This window comes from Pristiophorus japonicus, chromosome 19 (genome assembly GCF_044704955.1).
Source record: "Pristiophorus japonicus isolate sPriJap1 chromosome 19, sPriJap1.hap1, whole genome shotgun sequence".
In the NCBI taxonomy this organism is placed as follows: Eukaryota; Metazoa; Chordata; class Chondrichthyes; family Pristiophoridae; genus Pristiophorus; species Pristiophorus japonicus.
This window is the reverse complement of record NC_091995.1, coordinates 5,732,310-5,757,157: the sequence shown is the minus strand read 5'-3', so window position 1 is coordinate 5,757,157 and position 24,848 is coordinate 5,732,310. Positions and strand designations below refer to the sequence as shown.

At 48.6% G+C, this 24,848-nt stretch overlaps 1 protein-coding gene across 1 annotated transcript; it reads right to left on the bottom strand.

Moving 5' to 3' along the window:
• Nucleotides 1-176: 176 nt before the first annotated feature.
• On the bottom strand, nt 177-23,332 carry LOC139230642 (zinc-binding protein A33-like). The gene is made up of 6 exons (XM_070862454.1): nt 22,913-23,332; nt 20,462-20,557; nt 19,746-19,979; nt 17,247-17,269; nt 17,046-17,155; nt 177-815 (listed from the first exon to the last, which is right to left on the bottom strand). The coding sequence occupies exons 1-6, from the start codon at nt 23,330-23,332 to the stop codon at nt 262-264; spliced, it is 1,437 nt and encodes a 478-aa protein (XP_070718555.1). The 3' UTR covers nt 177-261.
• Nucleotides 23,333-24,848: the final 1,516 nt, after the last annotated feature.

The window sequence follows — 24,848 nt, the reverse complement described above, 5'->3', positions numbered from 1 at the left end:
CACCGTGTCCACATTTGGCCCATAAATAAGAAGCATCGGATACACATAAACATTCAATCAGTGGATTAGAATACGGAGCTTGGTGCAGTAACAATTCGATGATGTCTTGCTTGATGCTGTGCGGCAGTTAGGCACCGATTAGAAACCGACTTACAATTGGACATATTTGTTGCTCAGCCAAAAAAAAAACGAGTCGCAAAGATAACCTGACCCGAAAAAAGACAAATCTTGGAGAGAGAGAGAGAGAAAAAAACAGTGATTTTATTCTTCGTGACATTTGACCTGGAGGATTTGGAGTGGTTCAGAGTTTTCCCCGTCTTCGTTGATACCGGGACTGAAGTAAGGGAAGAGGCTCTCCGTGAAAGTGTCAATGAAAGTGTAGAGATGGGACATGTTCTCCGCGTTGTAAAACGACACCTGTCCGCCTTCATAGTCCAGGTACACCCCGATGGCTCTGGGTTTCAGAGTTACGTTCAGGCGGGTACGAGGCACGGTGGCGGCCTTGTATTCGTTCCCGTTTCTCAGCCACACAATCCAATATCCGGCCTCCGGCGTGGCGGTAGTGTGTCCTTTCCTGTTGATGGACTGCTTGACCATACCCAGGTCCCACTCAGTCTTGCTTCCTACTTGCACCTCCCAGTAGTGCTTGCCCGAGACCAGGGCCTCGGTGCCCAGCACGCAGACGCAGGTGTCAAACCTCTCGGGGTTGTCGGTGACATCTTGTTTGACGTCTCCGTATGTCACAACGGTCAGGTCCTCGGACAGGAGGAGTCGGGGGTGAGCTGTTTTGGCATTCAGAGTCAGAAAGGCTGGAGCTGACAAAAAAAAGACAACGATATCAGAAAGCGGTCCATGCAATGGGCTGTACTTTGATTAATTTTTAGGGCAGTGTTTTTCTCTCTCGTTGCAAGCGGCAAGTTAACTTTATAATTTGCTAACGGCTGTTGGAGGAACCTCGGCGCTCTAGAACTCCGAGGTACTGGAGTCAAAAACCCTCCAAGATATGTTCGACAAACTATATAGACCCTTGCTATCTATTCTATTACATTATATCATATCCATATTTAACTTATTACATTTTCTTTTATTTTCTTCGATGCTATATATAAAGGAGCGTTTCCTTGGCATCTCATCGCTCGCATCAGTTCGGGGAGCAGAGTTACTGGCTGGGTCGGTGCAGCCTGCATATTTATAATCTATAGAATAACGGAGCAAGAAAATAAAAATAATCATTTTGTTGCAAAGTATCATTCACGTTTCATCTTAATATAAGATTTGTGGGGTGCTGCAGGGATCAGTGCTGGGACCCCAACTATTTACAAGCTATATTAACGACTTGGAAGAAAGGACTGAGTGTAACGTAGCCAAGTTTTCTGATGATATAAAGCTGGGAGGAAAAGCAATGTGTGAGGAGGACACAAAAAATGTGCAAAAGGACATAGACAGGCTAAGTGAGTGGGCAAAAATTTAGCAGATGGGAGTATAATGTTGGAAAGTGTGAGGTCATGCACTTTGGCAGAAAAAAAAAATCACAGAGCAAATTATTATTTAAATGGAGAAAGATTGCAAAGTGCTGTAATACAGCGGGACCTGGGGGTACTTGTGCATGAAACACAAAAGGTTAGTATGCAGGTACAGCAAGTGATCAGGAAGGCCAATGGAATCTTGGCCTTTGTTGCAAAGGGGATGGAGTATAAAAGCAGGGAAGTCTTGCTACAATTATACAGGGTATTGTTGAGACCACTACATACTACATACAGTTTTTGTTTCCATATTTATGAAAGGGTATACTTGCTTTGTAGGCAGCTCAGAGAAGATTCACTAGGTTGATTCCGGAGATGAGGGGGTTGACTTATGAGGAATGGTTGAGTAGGTTGGGCCTCTACTCATTGGAATTCAGAAGAATGAGAGGTGATCTTATTGAAATGTATAAGATTATGAGGGGGTTTGACAAGGTGGATGCAGAGAGGATGTTTCCACTGATGGGGGAGACTAGAACTAGAGGGCATAAACTTAGAATAAGGGGCTGCCCATTTAAAACTGAAATGAAAAGAAATTTCTTCTCTCAGAGGCATGTAAATCTGTGGAATTCGCTGCCTCCGAGAGCTGTGGAAGCCGGGACATTGAATAAATTTAAGACAGAGATAGACAGTTTCTTAACCGATAAGAGATTAAGGGGTTATGGGGAGCGGGCAGGGAAGTGGAGCTGAGTCCATGATCGGATCAGCCATGATCGTATTAAATGGCAGAGCAGGCTCGAGGGGCCGTATGGCCTACTCCTGCTCCTACTTCTTATCTTCTTATGATTTCCTTTTTTCATGAACTGAGGTAAGCGAGTGCGCAGGTGTTTGTAAAGCGCACTAAAAGCAGTGGACCAGAGTTACACTGCCAAGTGCGCTTCCCCGAAGGAGCTGCGTGCTTTTGAACACATGCTCATAGCTCACTACCTGATGCGTGCTCATAACGCACTTCCTGGCGCAGGCTCAAAGCTCACAACCTGGCAGCTACTTTTTATTGCTAAATCATGAGCAGGAGTGCTAGTTTACTCGTGAAGTTTTTTTTTAAGATTGTAAAATTTTTATGATAGCCTGGGCTTGGAGTTATATTATATGGGGAACGTGAATGGAGAGTGGGATCAGCCTGCCTGCTGCAGGTTGTAACATCTCTCACTTTATTGTCCTGAGCCATTACATGATGGACCTGTCGAATTATACAGGTAAAGAAATGTAGATTGGAAATAAGGGTGTTGCGCATTATTTACAACCTTAGTGCAATTTCCTACGTGCGCAAGACTCCCCAGGGGTAGCACTGTTGGAAAATGACATTTCCAATGATGTCACACACGAGAAAGAAAGACTTGAATTTATATAGCCTTTGACGACCACCGGACATACCAAAGCATTTTACAGCCACTTTTTGTAGTGTAGTCACAGTCGTAATGTGGAAACCGCGGCAGCCAATTTGCGCACAGCAAGCTCCCACAAACAGCAATTTGATAATGACCAGAATATCAGTTTTAGTGATGTTGATTGAGGGATAAATATTGGCCCAGACACCGGGGAGAACTCTCCTGCTCTTCTTCGAAATAGTGACATGGATCATTTAACGTCGCATGATGGGGCCTCAGTTTAATATCTCACCCGAAAGACGGCACCTTCGACAGTGCAGCACTCCCTCAGTACTGCACTGGAGTGTCAGCCGAGAATTTCGTGCTCAAGCCTTAGGAGTGGGTCTTGAACTCACAACCTTCTGACTCAGGAGTTAGGGCGCCACAGACTGAACCATAGCTTGACACGAGGGCAAGGGGTTGGAGCAAAACTGAAGCCTTAGGCTATGTGTGTATTACTTAAAGTAGATGCATATACTTGGACAGGTTAGGTGAGTGGGCAAATACATGGCAGATGCGGTATAATGTGGATAAATGTGAGGTTATCCACTTTGGTGGTAAAAACAGAAAGGCAGATGATTATCTCAATGGTGACAGATTGGTAAAGTGGGAGGTGCAACGAGACCTGGGTGTCATGGTACATCAGTCATTGAAAGTAGGCATGCAGGTACAGCAGGCGGTGAAGAATGCAAATGGCATGTTGGCCTTCATAGCGAGAGGATTTGAGTACAAGGGCAGGGAGGTCTTACTGCAGTTGTACAGGGCCTTGGTGAGGCCACACCTGGAGTATTGTGTACAGTTTTGGTCTCCTAATCTGAGGAAGGACATTCTTGCTATTGAGGGAGTGCAGAGAAGGTTCATCAGACTGATTCCCGGGACTGACATATGAGGAGAGACTAGGCTTATGTTCAATGGAATTTAGAAGAATGAGAGGGGATCTCATAGAAACATGTGAAATTCTGATGGGATTGGACAGGTTAGATGCAGGAAGAATGTTCCCGATGTTGGGGAAGTCCAGAACCAGGGGTCACAGTCCAAGGATAAGGGGTAAGCCATTTAGGACCGAGATGAGGAGAAACTGCTTCACTCAGAGTGGTGAACCTGTGGAATTCCCTACCGCAGAAAGTTGTTGAGGCCAGTTCGTTAGATATATTCAAAAGGGAGTTAGATGTGGCCCTTACAGCTAAAGGCCAAGGGGTATGGAGAGAAAGCAGGAATGGGGTACTGAAGTGCATGATCAGCCATGATCTTATTGAATGGTGGTGCAGACTCGAAGGGCCGAATGGCCTACTCCTGCACCTATTTTCTATGTTTCTATGTTTCTAAAATTCTACAAAGGGTCGATCAATCTTACTGTGAAGAGGAGTGAGAGATATTTTAAGAGATAAACCATTGGTTCATATTCTTCATCATCATCATAGGCAGTCCCTCGAAGCAAGGATGACTTACTTCCACACCCAAAAGGGATAGGTTCACAGGTGGTTCAATGAAGGAGCTAATATTTCAGATCCTGAACTACATGTTGAAGGGTGGAAGATGCCTGTGCGTGGATTTATTTTAATGTGTGTTGGCCATTGCACACCAGCCACCACACGGGCTTGACGGAGCTAGGTCTTGGTCCAGTGGTAAGGGTTAACCAGGACTAACTGGAGACCAGCTCTGCTGCACGGACCGAGCGCGCACACACATCGCAGGGTGGGCTGGGCCCGTGCTGCCCCTGGGCCCTCGCCTCTTCTGGGCCCCAGAGTTATGCCTCTCCTGGGCCCCGGTCACTTCCCGCTATGGACTCTTGCCGCTCCTTCACCCCTCTTGCTGTACCTGCCCGCACCGCAATCAGCGACCTGGCTTCATAGCCGTCGCCCTCCTGCAGAAGCATGCATTGCTCCCTGCGGTGGTATACCACCGCATGCTGCTGCCTCCAATGGCCCCAGCCTGCTGATAGTCTTACAGGCCGGGACCATGCTGATTTCTGGGCCGAGCTGCCACACACTGCTCCCTCCAATGGCCCTGGCATGCTGATGGTCTTACAGGCCGGGACCATGCTGATTTCTGGGCCGGGCCTCCGCACTGCAGATTCAGGGTTTAATAACTTTCCAGAGGATGGGAAGGCAATGTAGAATGACACCCACCAAAGGTGCTGGAAGTCAAGTGTGTAAACATATTTTTGCACAGTTCTCATCCCTTCCTTTCAAAGGAATAGCTGATTTGACGGCTCTTCGGCCACTTGGGACTTCACCCAAGTTGCTATTCCTTACCCAGAAGCCCAAACCTAAGTGCATTCTGGTGCTCACACCACACAGGCGCGCTTCCAGTAGGGATCAGTGCAGCTGCAGGGAACCAGGCTGATTTTCCACCTCCGTAGTCCAGTGGGATCAATGATATTCGCAGCTTCCCCGAATGGGCTGACGGCGTGGATTCTGGGTGGCAGCCTGTCACTGCACGGCTTAATGTCACACAAGGACAACACAGTTGCTCACTGAGCCACCGAGAAATCTCTCGGGTGTTCAAATTGGAACCAGTTCGCTAATGCGTGCACAGATGACTAACAACAAAGGACGTAGAGCACAAGAAGGCTAGGCTCCAACACCAGCGGGGTTGGCAAACAGGTGCTTTCGGAGTGCCCAGGCCTTGACATCAACTGCAGTGGAATTGAAAATCGAGCGGGCAGCCGTTCCAATACCGCCAGCGTTCTGCGCCCGTCGGAAGTTTATCTCCAACGATCGTGAGCAGAATTTCCACCAGCACGCCAAATGGAAAGGAGTTAGAGTCACCAGCTGTCCCCACAGTGCCTTTTTGTGGTTACGTGGGGAGCAGTCCCGTGCAACAAATTTTTAAGCGGGTTCACGGGCTCCCAGGCCGCCTGCAATTTCTGCGGTCTGGAAGAGTCCGTGTTCCATGTTTTTATTGAATGCACGAGGTTGCAGCCCCTGTTTTATTATTTAAAGGGGCTGCTCCTGAAATTCTGGCTGCACTTCAGTCCCACACTCCTGATCTTTGGGCACCCTGTGCGGAGGGGAGCGGGTAGGTCCGAGGGCCTCCTCGTAGGACTGCTCCTGGGCACGGCCAAGGGGGCCATCAGCCGGTCCAGGCAGCGGGCGGTCAAGGGGGTCGTTCAGCCAGACTGCCTTCCTCTCTTCCGCGGTTACATCCGGGCCAGGGTGTCCCTGGAAATGGAGCACGCGGTGTCCACCGGTACGCTCGCGGCCTTCCGCCAGAGGTGGGCACTGGAGGGACTGGAGTGCATCATCACGCCCGGCAACCACATTTTAATTTGATTTTATATGTTTTAAAGTTTAATTTGTTTTAATTGCCGGTTTTAGTGTCCCCCTACCCTTTTATAGGGGGCACTTGTAAATTTATGGTTTTAGGACCCAAAAAAAATTTGCAGATGGCACTAAGTTGGGTGGCAGTGTGAGCTGGGAGGAGGATGACATGAGGCTGCAGAGTGACTTGGACAGGTTAGGTGAGTGGGCAAATGCATGGCAGATGAAGAATAATGTGGATAAATGTGAGGTTATCCACTTTGGTGGTAAAAACAGAGAGACAGACTATTATCTGAATGGTGACAGATTAGGAAAAGGGGAGGTGCAATGAGACCTGGGTGTCATGGTACCTCAGTCATTGAAGGTTGGCATGCAGGTACAGCAGGCGGTTAAGAAAGCAAATGGCATGTTGGCCTTCATAGCGATGGAGATTTGAGTACAGGGGCAGGAGGTGTTGCTACAGTTGTACAGGGCCTTGGTGAGGCCACACCTGGAGTATTGTGTACAATTTTGGTCTCCTAACTTGAGGAAGGACATTCTTGCTATTGAGGGAGTGCAGCGAAGGCTCACCAGACTGATTCCCGTGATGGCGGGACTGACATATCAAGAAAGACTGGATCAACTGGGCTTGTATTCACTGGAGTTCAGAAGAATGAGAGGGGATCTCATAGAAACGTTTAAAATTCTGACGGGTTTAGACAGGTTAGATGCAGTTCCCAATGTTGAGGAAGTCCAGAACCAGGGGTCACAGTCTAAGGATAAGGGGTAAGAACATAAGAACATAAGAACATAAGAATTAGGAACAGGAGTAGGCCATCTAGCCTCTCGGGCCTGCTCCGCCATTCAACAAGATCATGGCTGATCTGGCCGTGGACTCAGCTCCACTTACCCGCCCGCTCCCCGTAACCCTTAATTCCCTTATTAGTTAAAAATCTATCTATCTAGCCATTTAGGACCGAGATGAGGAGAAACTTCTTCACCCAGAGAGTGGTGAACCTGTGGAATTCTCTACCACAGAAAGTTGTTGAGGCCAATTCACTAAATAAATTCAAAAAGGAGTTAGATGTATTCCTTACTACTAGGGGGATCAAGGGGTATGGCGAGAAAGCAGGAATGGGGTACTGAAGTTGCATGTTCAGTCATGAACTCATTGAATGGTGGTGCAGGCTCGAAGGGGTGAATGGCCTACTCCTGCACCTATTTTCTATGTTTCTATGTTTCTTAGTCACTTCATACCATTCCTGCTCTACCTCGAAACCTTCAAAAAAATCACTGTCAACGATTCCTGCCTATCCCCTACATAAGGCAGTATTCTACAGTATCCTGCAATGGCAAGGCATTGCAAACACACACGGAAAAGCACTGATAACGCTCGGTGGTCAAGTCCTGTTGACTTAGAAAAACAACATTCATGCAGGAGGTAGAAACTCAACCATTCACCCTATCGACAACTACATCGTTAACAGCGGGTTGACCCCTTGTGCCACTTCAGTTGTTTGATCTCGCTCCTAGTCTACAACATCTCTGATGTGCTCCCTAAGTGAGATGAGCTTAGGTAGTGCGGGCGCCAGGATGGTTCCGTTGGAACCTTCAAAGTTTGAGGTGACTCTCTTCTCAGCGAAGGACTCGTCTCCAGGGAAGCAACTTCAGCAGACCTTTCTCTGGCAGTGTCACGGGTGCTGAATCCATGTCTGTAGCTCCTCTCGATGTAGGCTTAAAGAAAAAGCTTAATTGTCACTCTTTGGAGAGACTGGGTCTTCTGCATGTCGTGAAAAACCTTCTGCAATGCATATGGTGGACTCCTCCCACTTACCCATCATCTCATCCATACGCATGGCAACTGTCTCAACTTCTTCACTGCCTCGTATGAGATCTATGCTTCTTAATCATAGCTCTCTCGAAGACTGGTCTTTTGGGATCTGGGTCCTTAGGACTCTGGAGCCAAGGTCTATGTTTCATTTTTCCCTCTGCGGATGAAAATCAATCTGTTCCTCTTCCACATCAGTGCTTCACCAGTGAAAACCCCTCTGACTCACTAACTGCTTCCTCCCAAATTGGGGGTCCCAGTGCTGGTGCGTGCACAGTAAGATGCCATAGTGAAGTTTGTGATGAAGTGGCAGAGATGCTATATCTGGAAGTGTCACCATCATCATAGGCAGTCCCTCGGAATCGAGGAAGACCTGCTCCCACTCTGAAAATGAGTTCTTAGCTGGCTGAACAGTCCAATACGAGAGCCACAGTCTCTGTCACTAGGTGGGACAGATAGTGGTTGAGGGAAGGGGAGGGTGGGACTGGTTTGCCGCACGCTCCTTCCGCTGCCTGCGCTTGATTTCTGCATGCTCTCGGCGACGAGACTCGAGGTGCTCAGCGCCCTCCCGGATGCACTTCCTCCACTTGGGCCAGGGACTCCCAGGTGTCAGTGGGGATGTTGCACTCTATCAGGTAAAAGTAGCAAGCTGACACGAGTTTCGATGAGTCTTGTCCTGCCTTTACCTTCTGCTGCAACATCGCCTCCATTCTCAGAAAGCTCCCACAGCCTCTCTTGTCTCTCTGCCTATCATTTGCAGAACTTCCTGTTCAAGTGCAAGCCTGTTTTTTAGCATTGCCGCATCATTCTGGTTGCATTTCTCTCTTGGCCATTTCCTTTGTGGGCAAATAAGGCAATGATAAAAGAACATAACAAGCCCGGCCATTAGGTGTCAGCTTGCTACTTTTACGCAAAGTTCTGAAGTGTCCAACACTCGCCCGTCATGTTCTTCCAGATGAAATATGATAGTATGCACATCTAAACAAGCTCTTCTGCATTTCACATCACAGGGGGTGCCTTGAATGACGACCCAGTCAGTGCCAGAGCCACAGCTGCTGTTACGTCCAGATCCCCATGTTACAAATCCCCTGGGGGGACAGACGCATCAACGCTGGCGTCCTCGACCAGGCCCAACATCCCCAGCATCGAAGCACTGACCACACTCGATCAGCTCCGCTGGGCGGGCCACATTGTTCGCATGCCCGACACGAGACTCCCAAAGCAAGCGCTCTACTCGGAACTCCTTCACGGCAAACGAGCCAAAGGTGGGCAGAGGAAACGTTACAGGGACACCCTCAAAGCCTCCCTGATCAAATGCAACATCCCCACTGACACCTGACATCGCATGATGATGATCGGTGCATGTGCGTTGACGCTTTGAATGAAATGCTCCTGGTGACTGGTAGTCACCCTTCAGCGAAGGCTGCACGAGTTCAGGTAATGCTTGCATGTTTTCAGAAGTTGACTTTTGCATCAGTGAGTTTTTCTGACATCCAGGTTATGACAGTTGCAGAGTAGCAGAAGGCGGTAGGCAAGCTAAGCCTCTCTCAATGGCACAAGACCTGATTGGCATCGCAGTCTCACTTACATTGGCCATCACTTTGAGGTGGCTATTCCTCTGCCTGCACTCTATGGCACTTCTTGGACTGATGGCGGTTGCACTGAAAAGGGTAAATTTAATGTAACTGTGCCCCTCCACCCCACCCTCACCGCAAACCCCCCACCCCAAAATCGGTGGGAAATTGACGGAATCTGGTCGAATACCAGTTTTACACCCCGCCGGATTTTTCCTCTCTGTTCAAATCAATTATTAAACCGACGGTCAATCCGATATCGGCAGTTTATCGCCGGGAAGGTTGAGCTAAAATTACATCCATCAAAGTTCCCGTAACTTCCCTCCAAGCATCCACTCACAAGGCTTCCTGCCCGAGATCCCAAGCACTTCAACAGATACTTTTGACAATCTGGCACCCTTTCGAGCTGCTGACAATACTTGGCCCCTCCCCAAGGCCACCGTCCCTTCAATAGATTCTTGCAGTTGCACTTCCTGTGGGCCAGGAAGTGATCTGCCCCTTCAACTAGCGGCAGCCCTTTAAAAGGCAGCAGCAACAATCAGTGTATTTCCACCCCCTGCAGCCACGAGGGTGGAAATTGGCGTTGCTAATCATCCTGCAAGTTTAATGAGGGCCTTGGGATCAAAGTTCAGCCGGTTAGCGGTGGAGTTACGTGGCCGGTTGCTAGCCCCACCCAGCCCCTAACCTGCTACCGGGACGAGAATTCAGCCCATCGGGTCCTTCCGCGTCTGAAAAGAAAAAAGATAGGTTAATGTTTTGGTTAGAGATGGAAAGCTCGAAAGATAAGTGAACCCCTCTAAGACTGAGCAAATTTAACGGAGGAGGCAAGAACAACAGGTAATCGTCACGGATCACATTTCCTAGTTACAATGGTTAAGGGGACTCCTGGGTTTAATAGCCCGTGGCTATCAATAAGCTTCTGACAACACCTTCAAGCACTTCTGCCACGGGGTTTCCTCGCTGGGCTAGCCCAGTGGAGGGTGAAATACAACTTCGGCAAGGGTGCAAAATGGCTAGTAGTGCTTCGGCCGCTTGTTAAGCACACTGCCCAATTTCTCTGTCCATTCATTTAGTGTAGAACAGCGGGCCCGAGCTGTTATCACCCATCTTGCACCCCCACAGGAGTTGAATCTTACCCTTATGGCCTTCTTCGCTATTCCATGATCTCTGTCCCCCGGTTAATTCTGGCACTTTTTCAATGTCCAATCAGCTGTTCCCACACCATTATCGAGTAGCCAACAGCAACCTACGTTTACATCGCCCAGTCTAATATATATTCCCTTCGGTATATAGGTAATTATTGCGTATTGGAGGGGGTGGAGTATAAAAGCAGGGAAGTCTTGCTACAGTTATACAGGGTATTGGTGAGGCCACACCTGGAATACTGTGTGCAGTTTTGGTTTCCATATTTACGAAAGGATATACTTGCTTTGGAGGCAGTTCAGAGAAGGTTCACTCGGTTGATTCCAGAGATGAGAGGGTTGACTTATGAGGGAAGGTTGAGGAGGTTGGGCCTCTACACATTGGAATTCAGAAGAATGAGAGGTGATCTTATCGAAACATATAAAATTATGAGGGGGCTTGACAAGGTGGATGCAGAGAGGATGTTTCCACTGATGGGGGAGACTAGAACTAGGGGGCATAATCTTAGAATAAGGGGCCGCCCATTTAAAACTGAGATGAGGAGAAATTTCTTCTCTCAGAGGGTTGTAAATCTGTGGAATTCGCTGCCTCAGAGAGCTGTGGAAGCCGGGACATTGAATAAATTTCAGACAGAGATAGACAGTTTCTTAACCGATAAGGGAATAAGGGGTTATGGGGAGCGGGCGGGGAAGTGGAGCCGAGCCCATGATCGGATCAGCCATGATCGTATTAAATGGCGGAGCAGGCTCGAGGGGCCGAATGGCCTACTCCTGCTCCTATTTCTTATGCTCTTATAACCTCAATTTGGGTTAGCGGGAAACTGGGGCGGTGGACCGACCACCCCTGATGCATGCAAGCTCTTTTTCCTTTCAATTAAAGTCAATTGGGTCAATTTTCAACTTTCCACATGGTCGTAAACCTGGTTCCGCACAGCGCTGCCCCACACAGAAACCACTGCGTTTCCATTTCCAGTGGTTTCAAGTGAAATGAAGATCGGGCACCTTCTATAACAGGCAGTGGATTGGTAATGCCAGATTGAGGGCCCAGTGGGAAATTAAGGATGTATCTCAATGGAAAGGACATTCAGGCTGGATGAGTGACGTGCGGCGGATCAGAAAGCGTCAGGTTTACACTCCTGCTCAAACTGAAAATGGCCACTGAAGACATCCTGTGGAACCTATTAACTTTTCCTAACCAACCTCAATGCAAACTTTATGAACAGTTGTTCCCCAATGGCGCTGCACCGCTCTCTGATTCGAAACTTATCCGAACAAATTCGGAACTGAGTAGCTCCAATTTTCCTGCCTGTTTCTCCCGTGTCGGCTCCACTACATTTATCTTCCATTTTTGGAGCTGTTGTCGCGTCCTTTTCCCCTTCCCAGTGCCCCTCGCAGTCTGACTCAGACACCAAGCGTGAATTGGCCGTGGGCTATGGCGCAAGATGGGCGACAGAGACTGGAAGTCAATGGAAAAGAGAATTGGGCGGGGCGGAAAACGGCCGGCCGATTCACCATTGTCCATTTTCTGCTACCGCTGAAGGCCAATTTAACTCCTGAGTCGTGTTTTTTTTTTAAGCACTCTTTATATAACCTACTAACAGTTATGTTAGCCTCTTTGTGATAACTATTGGAAAGCTGACTATAGACTTTTACCTATTGTCCCCTCCAATGTTCATGTTGTTCAGTCCTGTGAAAGGGATGCTTATCTTCCACATTCCAGTTATGGAAAATTGTCTGCATCCAAAACACTGATCTATCATTTCGCTTTTCAAATACTGTCGTGCATTTGCAAGCATTTTTTCCATTTTAATTGCAAATTTCCAAGACTTACAACTTATTTTTGGTATATTGGTACCATTTTCCTGCTTAGTATAGTTTCCGATTGGTCTTTGCCATTTTTGCCAGTTTTCTTGGCAACTCTGCTAAAGCCAGGGATTGTCTGATCGCATTCGCTGCTTCACTGAAGAGGGCATTCTTCATGTGTCAACCAAGCCAGTGACTGTTGCCGAACTTGTCTGCCGTTTGCAACTAAGCAATCAAAGCCAGCATGGTCTATAAACTGGAGAGGTCAGTGGGTAATGGGTAGGAATAAGCAGGAATTCCGATTAATTCCCTTCTGCTCTCTCTCCCCAGACAAAGAACTAGAAATTCACCTTGGCCAGTAGTGTAAAACGAGCGGTGTTGCAATGGGGCCCGTTACACGCGTCGCCCGATATCCTGTTCCATTGACATCAGATACAGGGAAAGGGATAAAGTGGCAGTAACTACAGCTGACAGAGTTGGGAAAGTAGAGTTCAAACACAGAGCCCGAGAGAAAAAAATACATCGTGTTGAAGGGAAACTAGCAGGGTAACAGTCACAAGGGAGAGAAGGTTAACTGACCCACCCATCGGGAAACTGACGAGAACGGGTGCAGTATCTGTTGTACACCCCTCACGATTTTGCTCAACATTTGATTCAATTGAGACCAAAATCGGGCGGGGTGAAAAATCGGCATTGCACTTGGTCCTGTGGGTTTCCCGTCTGGTGTGAAACGGGCAATATCAAATTAAACGCCCATAGAAAGGGAATTTGGAGGTGGTGCCTCTTGGCACATAATTCGATAGCGCCTGATTGCTCCGTCGCCCAGATGTAAGAGTGGTCGAATGGATAAAACTGCTTAAACCTGCTGGTAATAAGTCATGTTAGGAGAGAGGATTGTTCTCACCGTTCTTTCTCTGTGTCTGTGAATAAAATGATCTGGAAGAGTGCAAGGATCCGGAACACCGAGAACACCGGCGTTATTTCGGCGTTAAAGTTGTTTCCACTTCCCTTGGTGTCTCTGGTTGAAGCAACTATTGTAACGAGGACAACCCCCTTGGAATTTCAAGGCCACAATGTCAAACTAGAAATAAGAAACTGATGGTTGGGGCTGTTATTTTTCATTATTTTTCCCCAATAATCAACTCATTACGGCAGAACAAATAGGCTGAAAAAGCCCACCACACAAATACGTTAATTAGTGCTGCATTTATGGCAGGGGGGGGGGGAAGAGGGGTGGGGAGCAGGGCCAGTGACAACCATCACATGTTGTGGCCAGTTGAGGTTTTATCTCAAGGGCCTCGTTTCCATATTCAGTGTCAGACTCCCGCCTGAGCTGGAACAGGAATCATTGCATGGACGGCAGGCAAAGGACATAGACAGGCTAAGTGAGTGGGAAAAAAATTGGCAGATGGAGTATAATGTTGGAAAGTGTGAGGTCATGAACTTTGGCAGAAAAAAAATCAAAGAGCAAGTTATTATTTAAATGGAGAAAGATTGCAAAGTGCTGCAGTACAGCGGGACCTGGAGGTACTTGTGCATGAAATACAAAAGATTAGTATGCAGCTCCAGCAAGTGATCAGGAAGGCCAATGGAATCTTGGCCTTTATTGCAAAGGGGAAGGAGTATAAAAGCAGGGGAGTCTTGCTATAGTTATACAGGGTATTGGTGAGGCCACACCTGGAATACTGCGTGCAGTTTTGGTTTCCATATTTACGAAAGGATATACTTGCTTTGGAGGCAGTTCAGAGAAGGTTCACTCGTTTGATTCCAGTGATGACGGGGTTGACTTATGAGGAAAGGTTGAGTAGGTTGGGCCTCTACTCATTGGAATTCAGAAGAATGAGAGGTGATCTTATCAAAACGTATAAGATTATGAGGGGGCTTGACAAGGTGGATGCAGAGAGGATGTTTCCACTGATGGGGGAGACTAGAACTAGGGGGCATAATCTTAGAATAAGGGGCCGCCCATTTAAAACTGAGATGAGGAGAAATTTCTTCTCTGAGGTTTGTAAATCTGTGGAATTTGCTGCCTCAGAGAGCTGTGGAAGCTGGGACATTGAATACATTTAAGACAGTTTCTTAACCGATAAGGGAATAAGGGGTTATGGGGAGCGGGCAGGGAAGTGGAGCTGAGTCCATGATCGGATCAGCCATGATCGTATGAAATGGTGGAGCAGGCTCGAGGGGCCGTATGGCCTACTCCTGCTCCTATTTCTTATGTTCTTATGTAAGAGTGGAAATTCAGGTGGCAGGGGAACAGGTGACCTGGTGCCCAGCACTCGGGCAAGTCTTGGCGAGGAGAATCTCCACCGAGGGAGGGGGAAACCCTGGGCAAAGGAGACCCAAGGCTTCCTTGTGGGCCCGGAGGATCATTCTTGCTTCACCAGGCCCTCAAGGAGACAGAATAAAATGAATATAAACTTAGCTTGCCGAGCCCTCTTCTGGCCCTCAACTTAGTTCTTGGCAGATGTTGCCTGGCAGAGAATCAATATCACCATCATAGGCAGTCGCTCGAAGCGAGGATGACTTGCTTCCACGCCGAAAAGGGAGGAGTTCACAGGTGTTTCAATGAAGGACCAAATATTCCAGATCCCAAAGGGTGGAAGATGCCTGTGCGTGGATTGTTTTAACGTGTGGTGACCGTTGAACACCAGCACCACACGGGCTTGACAGAGCTCGGTCTTGGTCCAGTGGCTAGGGTTGACTAATGGCCGGGGCCATTGGAGGGAGCAGCGTGCGACGGTATACCACGGCAGGGAGCAGCGCGTACTGCTGCAGGAGGGCGACGGCTGACTGCAGCGCGGGCAGGTACAGCAGGAGCGGCGAGGTCGGGGCGAAGGAGCGGCGAGAGATCGTAGAGCGACGTGATCGGGGGCCCAGGAGAGGCGAGGGCCCAGGGGCAGCACCGGCCCAGCCCACACTGCGATGTGTGTGTGCGCGCACTGGGTCCGTGCAGCAGAGCAGGTCTCCAGCCGTCTGGCAGAGAAAGCACCACTGCCGCTACTCTGCTCAGGCCTGAGGTTAAAATCGCAGATCGGGCCCGAGAACGTCATTGGAACCTGATCTGAATATTGGAGGAGCGCACCGCCAGTTTCGGGCAGGTGTCTTGGCATCTGCAATGCAAAATTGCAGTCGCTCCTCTTGGAGCGGAGATGACTGTGAGTAAGTCCCCCACTCTAATTTTAACTGCCCCGACATGCCCGATTTCCTCCAGGCCAGCGAGGCGGGGGAGGAGCGGAGGCTGTTAAAATTGCTACCTGTGGCACTCAAGTTTGAATTATAATTTCAGTGTGCTATCGGCCTGAGCGCCTGAGAAACCATCTCAGCAACTTCTCCACAAATCGCAGTTTACCGGCAGAACCTTTGCAGGAAATTTCAGGTGCACGGGGCTGAAATTGGAACTGACACCAAGCAAACGCCTGCATGTTATAATCCCACCTTCGCCAACTTGGCCTGGCGGAACGCCAGTGAGCATCTGTGCATTAACCATTCCAAACCTATAACATTTACCCTACAAGATAACGATTTTCACGCGCGTCTTTGTATCGAGAATCCGGGTCAAGGGTCAAGCTCAGAAGATTGTCAAGTTTGAAAAGAATAGGAGAGGGGGAACAGGTAATTCACAGAGTAGTTTTTTTTAATCCAATCTAGGAAGAAGAAGCATTTATTCTCATAGATGAGCCGACTGAACTTGTTTCGTTACAATTACTCCACCTACAGTTAGAATTACAGATGATCATAACCGCATCTGTTCTGCCAGTGTTCAACAATGTGATGAGAACGATGGGAAATCGCCCCACGATGATATTGTTAACAGAAGGCTTTCCTCCAAATGGTTTTCAAGGACAATTTCTTGCAATTTAAAAAAAATTCTGTCATGCATTATATGGTTTAAGCTGGCATTTTGAATTTTAAAAGACAGCGCTGCTTTAAGTAACTACCTCCAAGGCAATTGTCACCCTGGTCTTCACTGCAAAGTTAAGAAAATAAAGCTGCCCGGAACTGTGAAATGCACATTCAACCTTGAGGGCACGAAGCAACATCAACAGGACATTGTAGTCATTCCATTTATGTCAGTGTATCAAATGAATCTGCTTTCAATCGGCCACATTGGATGACAAATTCCCACACCCTCGATTTTATGCATTCTCTCGTCCGCCTTTCCCTTCCAGTGAGGGGTTTAAAAACTCAAGGTTGAGGCCGTCCAGCCATTACTCTTTTAATTTATCTCCACCTCTCTTACTCTTTACAATGGCTCTCTGCCCTACTGGTCGCGACCTTTCGTTTCGACGTGTGCCAGTTAAAAATAAACGGCCGAACATTCTGATCCAGCAATTCCACGGGGCTCGGTACGTGCCTCCCACCGTCGCGTCAGTGTCAGACTGGCATGAACCAGAGAGAAACGGCCGAAATTGCAGCTCTCCATGCTTTCCGCCGTTGGTCTGGGGGTTTCCGCTAGTTTCCCGCAGAAGTTAGGATGCTAGGTTGGCGGAATTGCAGAGCACGACACATATTGCTCAGATGGTTATACTGACTGGGGATAGTATGGGTATCAAAAGGCTTCCTTACCAGGGCTTATAACGTCAATTACTTGTTTCCAAATTCTGTACTGGACGGGTCCTTGGAATATTCCGACAGGCAGATTACCTTCTGTTATTGTTGGTTGATAATTGTCTTCACTAGTGACGTAAATATAAAGCAATTAGCATCATCATATGAAAAACAAGCGCTTAAATTCTGTGCAGAGTTTCTGTGAAGAAGGAGCCATACCTCTGGTCATCGAGCGGAGGGTCCTAAAAACAAAACAAAAAAATGGTAGATGGTTGTAAAGTTACATCAGACTAAAGAACACACAATCGAGTATCCAAGTCAGTAGAAAAATGGCAAATACTCTCTAACCTCAATTAAAAAGTCCAGATATTTTGAAAGATCCTAAGGTAAAAGACTTATTTATGTCCATACACGCTGGCGTAAACTCAGTCCCATTCATTCTCGCACCCACTTTACCTTACACACCCAGACAAAGAGTATGAAGTATAAAAACAGGGAAGTCTTGCTACAGTTGTACAGGCTATTGGTGAGGCCACACCTGGAATACTGCATGCAGTTTTGGTTTCCTTATTAACAAAAGGATATACTTGCTTTGGAGGCAGTTCAGAGAAGGTTCACTCGGTTGATTCCAGAGATGAGGGGGTTGACTTATGAGGAAAGGCTGAGTAGGTTGGGCCTCTACTCATTGGAATTCAGAAGAATGAGAGGTGATCTTATCGAAACGTATAAGATTATGAGGGGGCTTGACAAGGTGGATGCAGAGAGGATGTTTCCACTGATGGGGGAGACTAGAACCAGGCGGCAGAATCTTAGAATAAGGGGCCGCTCATTTAAAACTGAGATGAAGAGGAATTTCTTCTCTCAGAGGGTTGTAAATCTGTGGAATTCATGACATTGAATAAATTTAAGACAGAAATAGACAGTTTCTTAAACGATAAGGGGATAAAGGGTTAAAGGGAGCGGGCAGGGAAGTGGAGCTGAGTCCATGATCGGATCAGCCATGATTTCACTAAATGGCGGAGTAGGCTCGAGGGGCCTTATGGCCTACTCTTGCTCCTATCCCCCTTGTCAAACCCCCTCATAATCTTATACGTTTCGAAAAGATCAACTCTCATTCTTCTGAATTCCAATGAGTAGAGGCCCAACCTACTCAACCTTTCCTCATAAGTCAACCCCCTCATCCCCGGAATCAACCGAGTGAACCTTCTCTGAACTGCCTCCAAAGCAAGTATATCCTTTCTTAAATACGGAAACCAAAAACTGGATTAGGCTGGATAGCTCTTTCTCGATCTCCTTCCGTGCAGTAAATTTCAACGATTCGATGAGATTCTAAACATTTTAGACGCGAAATGCCTGCATATTCCCACGTGATTTGTAACTGTGTCTATGCATTGAGATATCCCGCATACGTTGGGACGAGATCGGACTTGTAACGAGTGATAGCATCATCCCCACAACCACAATAACCAAGAGAGCCATCGAGCAGAAAGTAAAACCGATGCAGACAACTATTTTGTGCAGGAACATTAATACAAGTGCCCCCTGATTAAAGGGGGGGTCACACTCTTGAAACGTTCAATCAATTGCCCCTTTTTTTTTGAGGGCAGCAAAAACACAAATTAACAATTCAACATAAAGGGAACCTATGTCAAATCAAATCAAATTAAGTCAAATTAAAATTCTGTTCCCGGTTGAAATGATGCACTCCAGTCCCGTGGCGCCCGCCTCTCGCGGAAAGCCGCGAGCGTACCAGTGGACAGCGCGCGCTCCATCTCCAGGGACACCCTGGCTCGGATGTTATTGGATGCCGACGACTATTTTTAGCTGTATCAGTAATCAAGTGCCCCCCTGATTAAACTTTTCAAGTGTCCCCTTGTTTTTTTTTTGAGGGCACTAAAACACAAATTATACAAGTGCCCCCCTGGCTAAAACGGTTGGGGGCCACTAAAACCGACAACTTAAACAAATTAAACTTCAGACATTAAAATCAAATTAAAATGTGGTTGCCGGGGGTGATGATGCACTCCAGTCCCTCTGGCGCCCACCTCTCGCGGAAGGCCGCGAGCGTTCCGGTGGACAGCGCGCTCCATCTCCAGACAACCCTCACAACTATGCAACAGATGTGGCGTATTGCCTTTTCCCAGTTTAGGCGTGTGGGTGGAACAGACTAACTTACAGCTCTCTTCCTAATCTATTGTGTAAGTGCAAAGTGGGGCTGCATTTGACACAGGCCAAGTGGAATCACACTTACCTACTGTTCTACCACCCTGAAATATGGACCGTTTGCTGTGTGTCCCTGTCCATCGCTACACAACCACCAGCCCCTCCGCCCCCAAAGATGTTCACGCTTTCTGATAAAATGCTATTTTTTTTTAATGTTAACTCACAGAACAGTCCCTAACATAGCAAATCCGGAAATAAACTGCTAAAATGCACAACTGGATTAGCAATACCTGAGAAAGTAAGGCGGGTGAGTCAGTACTGAGGGTCCCGTCCCATCCACAAACCCCCTCCGATTGTTTTTTTTTAAACCTTTAACTTATGTCCTCTCTGCATTCCCGTTCTGACTTCCAAAAGGAAAGAAGTTGGCCTGGAAATTCCGTCCCTCTCCCCCACCCCCTCCACCGAATACCTCCAGTTTCCCGAAGTTGCGGCGGTGTCCTTGGGGGCTTCTGGCGAACGAGTGCCCGGTGAGCTAGGCCGAGCAAATCTACTCACCTTCAATATGGAGTACACGTCTTGGTGCTGCAATCGGTTCTGCAAGTCCGCCAGCATTTTCTGAGTGCGACTTAAATTTTCTTGAATTTTCCGCAGGTTGGCAGCCATCCTGCTCAACACCTCGCTTTCTTGCGTCGTGAGGTCGGTGAATAAATTGTGCTGTTTTTCGTCCAGAATGCTGCGCATTTTGGAAAACTCGGACGTGATGTGGATCCGCAAGTTGTTGGACTGGTCCTGCAAACAGAATAATGATCAGTGCCACCCAACGCAAAAGGATCCCACCTTAGACCAAACCTATAAGATTATGAGAGAGGGCTTGACAAGGTGGATGCAGAGAGGATGTTTCCACTGATGGGGGAGACTAGAACTAGGGGGCACTTAGGATAAGGGGCCGCCCATTTAAAACTGAGATGAGGAGGAATTTCTTCTCTCTGAGGGTTGTAAATCTGTGGAATTCGCTGCCTCAGAGAGCTGTGGAAGCTGGGTCATTGAATAAATTTAAGACAGAAATAGATAGTTTCTTAATCGATAAGGGAATAAGGGGTTATGGGGAGCGGGCAGGGAAGTGGACCTGAGTCCATGATCGGATCAGACATGATCGTATTAAATGGCAGAGCAGGCTCGAGGGGCCGTATGGCCTACTCCTGCTCCTATTTCTTATGTTCTTATGTTCTAAACCCCCCCAGAGTCAAGCGACTCAACAAGTCCGAGATTACCTTGATTTCTGTGATTTTTTCCTGCTGTTTCAGTTCAAACCCCTCGTAATACGATTTCTTCTGCTTCAGAGAACCGAGGCTCATGTTCATCTTGTCCTGTAATTAAAAGTCGATATTCATAGCGTGATTATGTTTCAGTGATGCAAATTATAAACAAATCCCTTGTGATATGTTTCTATTGAGGGGAGATTGGGTCGACCAGACCTGTATTCACTAGTGTTTAGAAGAATGAGAGGGGATCTCATTGAAACATAGAAACATAGAAAATAGGCGCAGGAGTAGGCCATTCGGCCCTTCGAGCCTGCACCGCCATTCAATATGATCATGGCTGATCATGCAACTTCAGTACCCCACTCCCACCTTCTCTCCATACCCCTTAATCCCTTTAGCCACATCTAACTCCCTTTTGAATATATCCAACGAACTGGCCTCAACAACTTTCTGTGGTAGAGAATTCCACAGGTTCACAATTCTCTGAGTGAAGAAGTTTCTCCGCATCTCAGTCCTAGACGGCTTACCCCTTATCCTTAGACTGTGACCCCTGGTTCTGGACTTGCCCAACATTGGGAACATTCTTCCTGCATCTAACCTGTCCAATCCCATCAGAATTTTATATGTTTCTATGAGATCCTCTCTCATTCTTCTAAATTCCAGTGAGTCTCAGCCTAACCGATCCAGTCTTTCTTCATATGTCAGTCCTGCCATCCCGGGAATTAGTCTGGTGAACCTTCACTGCACTCTCTTAATAGCAAGCACATCCTTGAAACGCATAAAATTCTGACGGGGTTGGACAGACTGGATGCGGGGAGGATGTTTCCCCTGGGAAGTCTAAAACAAGGGGTCACAGTCTCAGGATACGGGAGTATGAAATTTAGGACCGAGATGAGGAGAAATGTTTTCACTCAGGATGGTGAACCAAAGACACCCTCAAAGCCTCCCTGGTGAAGTGCAACGTCACCACTGACACCTGGGAGACCCTGGCCGCAGACCGCCCGAGGTGGAGAAAGTGCTCTTCGTATCTCAACGCTGTGAGTGTGAAGAGGTCAGGCGCAGGCAGCGGAAGGAGCGTGTGGTAATTCGGTGCCAACCCCCCTTCCCTCAGTGAATATCTGTCCCACATGTGACTCTCTGTGGCTCTCCTGTTGGACTGTTCAGCCACCAAAGAACTCACTTTAGGAGTGGAAGCAAGTCTTCCTCGATTCCGAAGGACTGCCTATGATGATGACGATGAAGAACCTGTGGAATTCTCTACCACAGAAGGCTGTGGAGGCCAAGTCACTGAATATATTTAAGAGGGAGATAGATAGATTTCGAGACACACAAGGCATCAAGGGGTATGGGGAGAAAGCGGGAATATGGTGTTGAGATAGAGGATCAGCGAAGATCATATTGAATGGTGCTGCAGGCTCGAAAGGCCGTAGGATCTACTACTGATCCTGTTTTCTAAACGGAACTCCTTCATGGCAAATGAGCTAAAGGTGAGCAGAGGAAACGTTACAGGGATACCCTCAAAGCCTCCCTGGTAAAGTGCGACATCCCCACTGACAGCTGGGAGTCCCTGGCCAAAGACCGCCCTCAGTGGAGGAAGTGCATTCGGGAGGGCGCTGAGCACCTCGAGTGTCATGGCCGAGAGCGTGCAGAAACCAAGCGCAGGCAGCAGAAGGAGCGTGCGGCAAACCTGTCCCACCCTCCCCTTCCCTCAACGGCTATCTGTCCCACCTGTGACAGGGACTGTGGTTCTCGTATTGGTCTGTACAGCCACCTAAGGACTCATTATAAGAACGGAAGCAAGTCTTCCTCGATTCCAAGGGACTGCCTATGATGATGATGGTGGGGAACCTGTGGAATTCTCTGCCACAGAAGGCTGTGGAGGCCAAGTCACTGAATATATTTAAGAAGGAGATAGATACATAGAAACATAGAAAATAGGTGCAGGAGTTGGCCACTCGGCCCTTCGAGCCTGCTCCACCATTCAATAAGATCATGGCTGATGATTCACCTCAGTACCCCTTTCCTGCTTTCTCTCCATACCCCTTGATCCCCTTGGCTGTTAGGGCTGTATCTAACTCCCCCTTAAATATATCCAATGAACTGGCATCAACGACTCTCTGTGGTAGAGAATTACACAGGTTAACAACTCTCTGAGTGAAGAAGTTTCTCCTCATCTCGGTCCTAAATGGCTTACCCCTTATCCTTCGACTGTGTCCCCTGGTTCTGGACTTTCCCCAACATCGGGAACATTCTTCCTGCCTCTAACCTGTCCATAATTTTATCTGGTTCTATGATAGATTTCTGGACACAAAAGGCATCAAGGGGTATGGGGAGAAAGCGGGAATATGGGGTTGGGACAGAGGGTCAGCCATGATCATTTTGAATGGCGGTGCAGGCTCGAAGGGGCCGAATGTTACCCACTGTTCCAATTTTCCAAACAGTTCGCTTTGGCTGCCTCACCTTGTAGATCTCAACTGCTTCGTTCACCAGCATGAAGTTGTGGGCTTTGTGGCTGCGGCCGTCTCTCCTATCCAGACACATGACACAGATCAACTTCTTGTCGGTCTCGCAAAAGAGCTTGAGTTCTTCCTGGTGTTCGGCGCAGTAAGGGTTTTTCCCTCGCACTTTGAGGTTGAGCGAGATGTTGCGGCTCTTCTTGACCAGTTTGCCCAGCGCTCGGTTGGACTTTAAGTTCCTGTCCCGGAAGACCTGCCCACATTCGGGGCAGAGGGCTTTGGTCTCATTGTCCCAGTGCCGGGTGATGCACTCCCGGCAGAAATCGTGGCCGCAGTCCAGTATGACCGGATCGGAGAACAGCTGAAGGCAAATGGGGCAGTTCAGTTCGTCGACCAAGCTCAGGGTGGAATGCCCCGAAGCCATGGTCGGGTTCCTTGCTACCAGCCGCGACCACTGCCACCGGTACGGCGCATCTCTGCCTCCGGCGGATCCTCCGGGCGGTGGCGCAAGGTCGAACTGCTGGCGGAGGGCTTGTGGCGTTCAGTGTGAGTGTCAGGGCAAAAATTGCACTCTATTCGCGGGCGTGGGGTGGCAGGCGGCAGCTTGTTATTCCTGAACCAACCAGCGCCTTCCCTTCGGTCTCATAGGCAGTCCTTCGGAATGCAGGCAGACTCGCTTCCACTCCTGGAGTGAGTCCTGGAGTGAGTCCTTCGGTGGCTGAACAGTCCCGTCCTTTAGCTGCCTGAGCAGTCCCAATACCAGAGCCACAGACCCTGTCGCAGGCGGGGATGGGCAATCGTCGAAGGGGGGGTGGGGGAGAAGGGGAAGGGAAGGGTTGGGTGGGGAGTCTGGTTTGCCAAAGGGTTGGGTGGGGAGTCTGGTTTGCCAAAGGGTTGGGTGGGGAGTCTGGTTTGCCAAAGGGTTGGGTGGAGAGTCTGGTTTGCCGCACCGCTCCTGCGTTCGACCACTTCGCGCTCGCGGCGTTGAGATTCGAAGAGCTCAGCGCCCGTCCCGCATGCGCTTTCTGCACCTCGGGCGGTCTCCGGCCATGGAATCATAGAGATTTACAGCGCGGAAGGAGGCCATTCCGGCCCATCGTGTCCGTGCCGGCCGACCAACAGCTACCCAGCCTAATCCCACTTTCCAGCTCTCGGTCCGTAGCCCTGTAGGTTATGACACTTCAGGTGCACATCCAAGTGTTTTTTAAATGTGGTGAGGGTTTCTGCCTCTACCACCCTTTCAGGCCGTGAGTTCCAGACCCCCACCGCCCTCTGGGTGAAGAAATCTCCCCTCATATCGCCTCTATACACACCTCACCTCCCCCAGTTACTTTAAATCTATGCCTCCTGGTTGTTGACCCCTCTGCCAAGGGAAATGTGTCCTTCCCATCCACTCTATCCAGGCCCCTCATAATTTTATACACCTCAATCAGGTCTCCCCTCAGCCTCCCCTGTTCCAAAGAAAACAGACCCAGCATCGCCAGGGACTCCCAGGTGTCAGTGGGGATGTCACACTCAATCAGGGAGGCTTTGAGGGTGTCCTTGTAACATTTCCGCTGCACACCTTTGTCTCGTTTGCCATGAAGGAGCTCCGCGTAGAGCATTTGCTGAGGGAGTCTCGAGTCTGGCAGGTGAACAATGTGGCCTGCCCAGCGGAGCTGGTCGAGTGTGGTCAGTGCTTCGATGCTGGGGATGTTGGCCTGGTCGAGGACACTGACGTTGGTGCGTCTGTCCTCCCAGGGGATTTGCAGGATCTTGCGGATACACCGCTGGTGGTATTTCTCCAGCGACTTGAGGTGTCTACTGTACATGGTCCATGTCTCTGAGCCATACAGGAGGGCGGGTATTACTACAGCCCTGTAGACCATGAGCTTGGTGGCAGATTTGAGGGCCTGGTTTTCCTCAGGCGGCCGAAGGCTGCACTGGCGCACTGGAGGCCA